The sequence below is a fragment of the Sinocyclocheilus rhinocerous genome, unplaced genomic scaffold, assembly GCF_001515625.1.
Source record: "Sinocyclocheilus rhinocerous isolate Xijiao unplaced genomic scaffold, SAMN03320098_v1.1 scaffold2056, whole genome shotgun sequence".
Taxonomy (NCBI): Eukaryota; Metazoa; Chordata; class Actinopteri; order Cypriniformes; family Cyprinidae; genus Sinocyclocheilus; species Sinocyclocheilus rhinocerous.
The window spans coordinates 477,751-488,156 of record NW_015626032.1 but is presented as its reverse complement, the minus strand read 5'-3'; the positions used below and the strand labels follow the sequence as shown (position 1 = coordinate 488,156).

Sequence of the window (10,406 nt, the reverse complement as noted above, 5' to 3'; positions counted from 1 at the left end):
TTCACAAATTCACGTTTGTGTAGTTTACACAGAGACAATAATGGTATCGATTTGCACTTTGAAACATGTTTTCAAAAGTTTAAGTCCCCTAAAACATTTAAATGAATGATCAAAATATGAAAAATTTCAATCTCTAATATCTAAAATAAAATAAATAATTTGGCAGACACTAATATCCAAAGCAACTTCTTACATGAACAGGATTACATCGAAGGTATACAATTTTTTTAAATCATGCATTTCCTGGGAAGTGAACCCATGACCTTGACATTGCTAGAACCATATAATACTATACAGTATAAAATAAAATTAAAAAGTCAAATTTTTTCTTACAGTGATGTTGACAGTGTTGAATGGCTGAGTTGACAACTACGATTTCTGCAAAAACTGAGAAAAAGTAATGGGATTACCAACTTGCCTTCCCACCACAATGTAGAAAAAGTGTCCAAATGATGTCCCTTCCTGGGTGTCGCAATTTTATGAAATGTTCCATTTTTTTAAGAGAGGACAAAAATCATGTGTTTGTGTGCAAAATAAGATTTTGGTAATAATTAGCCATTTTGATCATTATTTTTGGTCTCTAATGAGCTTCAAATCAATTCGGTAGATAACATTTTTGACTTTGTTGTACGATTTATATTGTCAGATGCAGTCAAGACCTATGAACTGGAAAAGTTTGAGATATTAAAAAGACATGAACTGTTTGTTGTACGGTCCAAGAGTCTGGAGTTTGTATACTTAGAAATAAACTCTAACGTATATTTATTTGTCAGGAAAACACATTCTATCCTGACAAAGATGTGTATTGTCAACAACAACAAATATTTGTACCACAATAATTCTTTCCCCATCACCTTTCAAAACAACTACCCATCTTTATGTGTTAAGGATATTGTAATGATTTCCACATGACTTGTTGCATTTACCTTTATGGTGGTTTGCATTTTCAGCACTGGAGGGAAGGTCAAAAGGGCCGAGGCTCTTAGTGCGGAGCGGCAAAGACAAGAACCAGGTGCTACCGAGAGCTGCTTCCCTGTCTGTCAGTATTAATAAAGCCTGTTTTAAAAGACACTGCTGAAGGGGGAAAAAAAAAAAAGTTGGCAGAAACATTTACAAACATCATTTATCATACACATACACAGTTACGTGATTGACTGAATGCTATAAGAACAAAGATAAATTAGGCACCCTTGTATTGAAATTGTTCTGGCACATTTAATAAAGGTATAAGGCTTGTCTTGGGTCTCAAACGAAATAATTCAAGTAATCCCACAGGAATGAAGAGGGAAAATGTAACTTTATACCCAGGCAAACGTTCACTTCATGTTCATATTGAAGTGCTACTCGCTCATGTTGAAGGCCCCACTCGACGCGAAATCACAGATCGAACAAGATCTGGCCGAGGACATATAGAGAAAAACATGACGGCTGGCACATTCGGACGTTTCATCTCGAAGCTGGATTCAAAGGAGAGGGTAGGGTATTCCTGAAAGAGTCTGGATTAACCCTAGGTGTCCCACTTTCACTGGGGCGCGACTGCATCTGGAGGCCAGCTGGCTCTCTGTGTGTATTTTCTGATATATTTCGTTGACCTTGTACAGCAGTTGCACACGGCACTGTTTAACTGCGGGAACTAGGGAAAATGCACATTATGATCAGTGATTTTCATGTCTTTTCATATTTTCATGTCTTCAACTTGCATTTTGTTTGAGAGTACCGACTTTAAATATCAATTTAGCTGATATTTGCGATTTTTGGTGGAATGGTTTATTAAAGACACTGAGGTAAGTAGGACAATGCTGTTAAAAATAAACAGAACAATTATGAATTGTAAACTGAAGAACGTCTACCTGATAGCCTTTCTATTCTAATACAATAAACACAAAAAAATCATAAAAATAAATATTACAAAAAATGCACCTAAAGACAAAGCCAAATAGTTTTGTTTAACAAAACACTATATTCAAACAAAGAAATATCAAAACACTATGGTTAGAAATGTTAGAGACTAGACAAAAGCTATTAAAGTTATGCCAGTAACTTCAAGGACAAACTTCACAGATTTTGCTGCTTTGCAAGCAAGCTCCTTAAACAATTGTCCAGATTTTAGAATAAACCATTGCCAAAACCAACACAAAGGATATACTGTTGTCACCACACCTTGCTGAATAATCACTGAATAAAACAACAGGCTTTATTCTAATGATATCAACCGTCACATATATAAACCGTCACAATAACTGTATACAGTCCCATCCAGGCACACATTTTGGCTTCAAGGATTGCTCATTGCTCAGTACATTAAGCTCTATCAGTAGCATTTGTGGCATAATGCTGATTAAAAATTAAACAGGTTGAAATTATTTTATGGTAAAGCAAAAAAAAAATGTTTGCATTAACATACTGGCAATGTATTTTGCACTTATATATTTATATATACATATTTTAATTATCTAAATAATCACTTTTGCAATGGCACTACTGTTCTAGGTAGATAAACATCTGATTTACTGTCACTATTGTTCTATTTTGATATTTCTCCATGCAAAAAGTCCTTTATTCTTGCACATATTGAGCAAAACTTTACTGACTTTTTGCTGTAAAGAACAAGCTAAAATGTATTTTCTGTTGTATTTATGTTGACAAGATGCCATAAATGCTGTCAATAGAGCTGACCATGCATTAAAGCCAGAACAATGCTGTAAATGTAACCGTTTCGATAAAAGCTCTTTAAGGCAAGTGTAATTTTCAAATTACACGTCATCTTTCATCTAATTGTAACAGCGATTATGGAGTGTACAAGAATAGAGATCGCATAATTTGCTAATAAAACAGCTTAGTTTTCTATCTTTACAGTGTTGAATACTTAAAAAGTACCTTTCACAAGTTAACTTGCTTTTTTTTTTTTTTTTTTACTAAACATATAAAAATGCTGCCATAAGACTCAGAACTATGAAACTGAGAGTGATTTAATGAGAAGCAACATCCAAAACAGTGCAAGAAGTCCTTTGGGTGGTCCCAGTGTTCAATCATTGTGTGTGTGTGTGTGTTTTAGTTTTTTTTTACAAACCAAGATCACCTCCTCCTCCTCCTTTCCCTTCTTTCACTGTAACAGAATTGCTTCCACCTCTCTCCACACCTGGAAAACGGCTTAGGCCTTCTCTAAAGACTGGTAGTATTCCTTGAGAACATTCCAGGCTTTGGATGCCATGAAGCCTTCCGGAGGGTTCTGGCCCTCGCGAGCCATCCTCCGCATGCGGGTTCCTGAGATGAAGTCATAGTCCTGGTGTCTGGGTAAAATGAGACGGCAGAGGGAGCTTTAAGATGTGCACGTTAAAGGGACAGTGTGGTACCCAATGTGATAAAAAAAAAATTAACAACAAACATAATCTCGGGGTTTGCGTCAGAGATAATAACTAGGGTTTGTACACTGCTTCTTTGTTCAGGAAATTTTGCTCTGGAGGAAACGATGCATTATACTCTGAAAAGAGCTCTATGATAAAATATGTCCTCTCAAGTGGCTCTTTAAGCCACTTAATTCCTTTCAACGGTGCAAAGATGATGAGGTAAACAGGCTGACTTTCTTCTAGACAAAAATAAATTAGTAAGAAACAGAAATCTAAACTTCAGGCCCATGTCATTAAATCCAAACTCACAGCTACACATTTTCATTTAAACAAATGCTTCGAAAATAAACAGTGCGAAATGTCTGATATATAGAGCTAATTAGTCTCCAACTGCGTGAATAAAACCCGAACGCTAGTCTAAATACAATCCTCAACGGCTCCGACGGATAGAGTTTATTTGTTACGGATTAGTTGTTCTTCAGTTAAGACGGAGACCTTATGAAAACAAATTCGCACAGCGCAATGAATTTATAAACGTACACTGTTGCACTGTGCTTTCCCTATCGTAACCATATTCATTAAACTGTGTCAATTTTCAGTCTAGACAAGGAGAGCGTTTCATATGCACTTATAATGTGGAACGTTGAATAATGGATTTGAACAAACCTCTGGTATTTTGAGTCAGTCAAGTATTTTTATGGCTGTTTTTATGGTATTGATGGTATTGAGTGTTTAATAGGATAATTTTTTTATTTTATATACGCTTATGGTACAGAATATTAATACACTGCTACCGTTCAAAAGTTGTTGTTTTTTCCAATATATTAATACTTCAATTCAGCAAGAATGAGTTACATTGATAAAAAGTGACAGTAAAGACAATTATAATGTTTCTATTATAACAGTTTCTATTTAAAATAAATGCTGTTATTTTGAACTTTCTATTCATCAACGAATCCTGAAAAAATGTCCTGACTGTTTCCACAAAAACATTAAGTAGCAAAACTGTTTTCAACATTGATAATATTAAGAAATGTTTCTTAAGGAGCAAATCAGTATATTAGAATGATTTCTGAAGGATCATGTGACACTGAAGACTGGAGTAATGATGCTGAAAATTCAGCTTTGCATCAGAGGAATAAATTAAAATTTTAAATATATTTACATAGAAAAGAGTTCATTTAAATTTTAATAGTAACCACCTAAAACACCCTAGCAATGACCTAACAATCATCCGGAACACCCTAGCAACCTGCCTTGCAACACCCTAGTACCCACCCCAAATTCCCTAGCAACCACCTATCAATGTCCTAACAAGCATCCAGAACACCTTAGCAAGCATCTAATAGTAATAGGCAAATATGATGCATCCCACAATTGGATGGACCCTGAAATGATGGTTTATGGAATATCATAACCATTTCACCTGGTAGTCACTTCAATGGGGTGAAGGGTTGGAACACATAAACTCCAACTCCATTGAGAACAGTTAATATGCATTTAAATGACAAACAGCTTGGACTGATTTGAGACATTTTAGAGGAGGACTTTAAGGGGGATGGCTGGCAATTAGACTCAGCATCCATATTACTCTCGAATTTGGCCAGGCCCAACACCCTGCTCATGGAGCAGACAGAATGCCATAAATTTACTAAGGCGCCAAGCGGGGCCCTTTGAAAGTCAGACGGAGTGGGAGTCTGCCACCTCAACCAACTTTTCGGGGGTCTTGCTGGGACGAAGGAGGGAAGCGATGCCAGTAACCTCCAGCCCCACTGTCACATGCAGCTCGACTTCACATATCAAGGTAAGCAATGATCTCAATAAATAACTGCACCACTTAAAACATAGGAGACAATTTTTGGAATTACTATTCCTCTCAGACAGAGTGCGAATCCCCCCCCCCCACCACCAATTGCTGGGATTGCCGGGATGGAGGAGGGAAGTGATGCCAGTAAACTCAAGCCCCAATGTCAACATGGCACTTCATTTTACATATCAAGGTAATCAACAATCTCAATACTTAATCATAATGAGGATAAATATAATTGTGCCATGTGAAATATAGGAAGAGGAATAGTAAATCCAAGAAAATCTGTCTTTCTAAACTCGTATGACTTGATTTCTTGCGTGGAACACAAAAGAAGATGTTTTACAGAATGTCCAAGCTGCTCTTTTTCATAACTTGAACTTATTCATTTCTCTCTCTCTCTATGTATATATATTTGAACACAGAGTGACTTAAATGCACTTAAATGATTTGTAGATATCATTTTCATAGTGTTTTTTTGCCCTCTTTGGATCTTGACAGATGAAAGATCTATTTGAAGACCTATCTTTTTGTTGTTGTTGTTGTTGTTGTTGTTCCACACAGCCATATATGGTTTTGGAATGACCTGAGGGTGAGTAATTGATACAGTTTTCATTCTTTTGTAAGCTATTCCTCTAAACTCTGTGTGGGATGCGCATTTGCATAAAGATCATGCAATATTAAAAGTCCCCTGTCGTTCTTCAAGTCAATTTTACTGCATGTTGACATGCTGCATGGTCTTCATCAGGGATGACTGAAAAGTCTGTTAACTCGATAGCAGTGGGCGCTATTAATTGCAAGACGAGACGCTGCAAAAACGCATGATTTTCGTTAGTCATCTTCCGTAGCATTTTCACAGTGCCAGAGGAATAATGGCAGATCTCCAATTCTAAATGACTTCAAAGAACAGAGCAAAGCCGTAGAATTTGGTAAAAGCACACAACAACAAAACATTTCCTGTTATTCTTGGCAAAGCGGCTAGGAATCGAGGAAGCCTGACATGGAGGAAAGTTTGTACAGTGAAAGATTGTTTGAACGTGTATAGAAGATAAATGTTTATGAAGTAAATTCATGCCTTGAGCAGTTGGTTTCAATTTACCACAACTGTCAATATGCCCAAGTCTCAAATTTGATGAAATTAGTTGCTTAAAGACGCTTGTCTTGCTCAATTTGTGTAGTTAATTTGTATTAGTAAAAAGGAAGGCAAATTTAAAGGGGAAAAAGATATAAACTTACTTTTTGGGGTCATAAAAATCCATGGCCTTCTTGACTTTATTGTAGGCTGCCACTTTGAAAGGCACAATTTCCAGTGATATGAGTCCAGGGGCCATGGTGAGAACTTTAGCTCCGTGGGAGGGCTCGTAGAGGTCTTTACCCGTGTCTGGGTGAGGCATTCCTGCGGGGTCACGGCCAACTATGTAAAAGTTGGCTCCAGCCACCATCCGGGCCCTACAGTGCCACTGCACCTGTTGGAAACAGTTCAAATTTAATCTATTTTTACTTTAAAACTAATCTAAGTGTTAGTTCAACCAGTTCACATCTGTGGAACAATGAAAGTGAATGGGGATTGGAGTTGATGAGTTTTGTGCGAGAAAAAGGGTGAAATATAAACCATTATTTGCTTAAAATCTTTCCTTCTGCCATAGCTCTCAAATGTCATTCACATTTGTGTGTATTTGAATATGGCATAACAAAATGGTCTTGTAACCAAATGCATGCGAATGAGATTTGAGAGCACCCGCAACGGGAAGATTTTTAGCATCTAACCTCAATCTTGGTCTTTCAGACAAAACTGTTTTGTGGCTTTAGAAAAATTTGAATGTAACACAAGTCAAGATAGATACAGAAAAAACTTTTTTTCCTTTCTTTTATATGTTGTTCACAAAAGAAAGAAAGGTTTGGAACAACATGAGGCTGAATACATAGAGGATGACAGATTTCATTTTTTGATTAACAATCCTGTGCTTAAAATTTGCAGAACAATGATAATGTAAACCAAATGGAAATCTAAAATTTTGTTCAATGGTACAGAGATAGTGACACTTTTTTTTTTTTAAACTGTCAAAACATTTTTGAAATGTATAATTTATGGAAACTTCTGATTATAATTGGCGTACACCACCTAAGCTAATTCGTTTCTGTGGAGTCAGCATGTCCCCTACTTTCTCCTCATAAGTCAATGAGTTGAACGAGTGCTTCCTGTGGGCTGCTTTAGTCTTACAGACTCTGTCTGCTCCCAATAAATATTTTAATGTCCCCCGCCACATGATTAAAGAACAAGAGACTTCAAAATAGCCATGGAACATTACACCAGCAACATTTTTTGTCAGAAGAAAGCTCCCCATTTGTGCTCGTTGTTTGTGTGTGTACGTATGGATTGTAGAGGGAAGCCACTGGCCTCTAAACAATTAGGTTCTGTTTACATCCACTTCAGGAGACACAAATCAATACATACTGAAAAAGCCCAGAGATGCGTGATGCCCACAAGAAGAGACTGTCCCTGTTGTCTTTAGCCTCTAGCACAGGTTAGGTGGAACGGATCAGAAATCCAGTGCACCACCGAAGATTCATGAAGGAATGTGCCCTGCGCAAGCTTCCTCACCACTAACTTTCCATACAACAGTTCATTGGCTTCAAACGGCATTTTAATTATCATTCTTAGTACAAAGCACATTTGACAGAGCTTCTTTGTCTAAAATATTGCATGTGTCAAACAATATGTAATTCCTAAAGTATGCAAGTATAGGATACATTACGAATTACATAAAGAGGAAGATCTCAAAGGCTACAAGGCTAAATTGAATCTGGTGTTTCAAAATGAACAGCTACCAGCTGCAGTAAATGGTCTTGGGGGGATTTCAGTATTCATTTTTATATATATGATGAACATAATATCCTTGATAGATGACTAGATAGTTGACTAAAATCAAGAAAATTGAATAAATTGTAATGACCAGCTGACCGTAAGTTATTATTTTAATGGAGTGCCTCAGGTGTCTGTTCTCAGTCCTTTTTCATTTTACACTAACCTCTGTTGGGCCAGCATACATCATCGGTGAAGGGAAAATGGCCACTATGGTGGAGTTGGGGTCAAGCAGCCCCTCCTCCAGCACGGCTGCATGCTGTTTCATGCGCCAGGCCAGTGGCACATCGTCATCTTTGGTCCAGCCGCCCAGCGGGTGAAGCAGAAGTACGGGTCGGCGATAGCCACGTTCAATTAGACGCCGCTGCGTGTCCTGCATGAGCAGCGCGTGGCCATTATGTACTGGGTTCCGCAGTTGGAAAGCAAAGACAGCATCTTAAAACGAGAGAAGAGTGTTTAATATATCATAACTTGCCATAAATATCATTGTATTGCAGCAATATATGGAGGAATGCAAGTCTATGTCAATACAATTAAATTACATAAAAGAAAATGCATGTCTATGTGGCCTGCTACAGCTTGAGGGCAAGACGACTCTTAACTCACAACAGACTAGTCAAAATTAGGTCAAAAGGAGCAACTCCTGACTGTAGCTCCATACCTGCGTTCATTTCTTTAAACTTCTGCTTGAGTTCGGTTGGTGTGAGCCTGTAACTATCCAGCCCGTCGTTCCAGTAGATCCGATCCAGCACCTGGAGATCACCGCCGACCAGCCAATCTCCGCTCTCCATCACCATCTGCCATAGGAAAAACCATCAGGAATAACACAAACGATCTTCCAACATCATCTGTATAATACTGTTGGAAAAACTGCCACATTTGCCCTCTCTCTTTGAGGCATGAATAAAATACGGAACCCTTCAGATAAATGATGCATGCAAGAACATACGGTCTTAAACTCTCTGTACGTTGTAAGAAAGGGGTCTAACATAGCTATTATATAAAGTCTTGTCCACAACTTCTTCTGGCCACAACCCAGCCACTAAGACAGAAAAAATAATATTTTAAATTGCCAACAACAGTTGGTTCTGAAAATATACAGAAATTAAGCAAAACTAAAAATTTGATGACTAGTTTTTCCTTAAAAGTTTCCCGGTACAAGTTTAACAATCTTATTTAGAAAGCTCTACATGCTTGATAGCATTCCTAAATCTGGGATTTAATAGCCCCTGGTTGATTAGCTTGAATTTCTAAACATTTATATTTAAAAACAGGAATTACAATCCCTCTATACAGTGGCCTATCATATCAGGCTACAACTCTCGGCTGCTTTTACTAATATTCTGCCTTTGGGAGGTCTTTGCTGGCATTCATTGAGCCACTAACTTGGCCAGGGTTAAAAAGCAGTACAGTATGCTGAGAATACCACAGCTCGCGGCAGATTCGGGGCTGCTAGGATGGAGAATACCATTTCACAACCCCACAGACTTTCATCTATTGATTTGACTTGACAGCAGCACTGGTGGCTCGAGTACTTTATGTGCAAGTATGTGATCATATTAAGCAAACTTGGAGAGGCCTTAAAGCGGTGAATGTTAATAAAACGCTTCATCCGCTGTATTGCTTTTGCATTTGAAGACTGAATGCATGTGCAGCTGTCATATGCTGGCTGCAGTATAGCAACAGTAGCAGCCGTTTATTTAATTTATGTTGCAGAGACTGGCGATGGAAAAACTCAACGAGCGATCTGTTGTCACTAATCGCATCTATACAGCAAATCAACTCTATTAGCTGTCATAGAAAATAACGTAGCACTGGTTGAGCACTCTACCCCTTTTAATGAGAGGAAAAAACACAGATAATGCAATTAGGTTAATGCTCTCGAGTCTGTTTAACATCCCCCTGCACCAAAACTCGCAGTGTGGATTCAGCTGTCAAGCTGACCGCCGAAATAAACAGGAAAAGTGTATTTATCTCACATAACAGAGGCCAGTTTTACAGTCCTGCTGATTGACATGCTTCAGCAGAGGGAGTTTAAAACACATACAAGACATGGTTAAATAATGAGATGAACGATTCTGTGAACATAGTATAGTCACAGCTTATCAGAGTATGCACATATATTTTGTTTCTATTACTTTTCACATATACAGATTTATAAGATCACATTTTCCCATTTTGTGATCTCTGGAACAATATTAATCACAATATTAACCAATCAGACGTTCAGACATTTGCATGACGGTAGTTCCAACTCACCTCAAAATAACTTCCAAAAGGAACTCAACTGCAAATACTTTAACTAGAAGTATCATTTGCAAGCCATTTTCGCAAACAATTTTGGTTGATATGATTGCCCTATATATATATATATATATATATATATTGA

The 10,406-nt window shown here is 37.6% G+C and overlaps 1 protein-coding gene across 1 annotated transcript in view; it reads right to left on the bottom strand.

Moving 5' to 3' along the window:
* Positions 1-1,897: 1,897 nt before the first annotated feature.
* LOC107706845 (bifunctional 3'-phosphoadenosine 5'-phosphosulfate synthase 1) overlaps positions 1,898-10,406 on the bottom strand; it is a 19,617-nt gene continuing 11,108 nt past the window's right edge. The window contains exons 9-12 of the mRNA XM_016510684.1: positions 8,679-8,814; positions 8,184-8,452; positions 6,391-6,620; positions 1,898-3,290 (exon numbers count right to left, since the gene is read on the bottom strand). Coding sequence (XP_016366170.1) covers positions 3,152-3,290; positions 6,391-6,620; positions 8,184-8,452; positions 8,679-8,814 — 774 coding nt within the window. The 3' untranslated portion in view covers positions 1,898-3,151. The remainder of the gene's footprint in view (positions 3,291-6,390; positions 6,621-8,183; positions 8,453-8,678; positions 8,815-10,406) is intronic.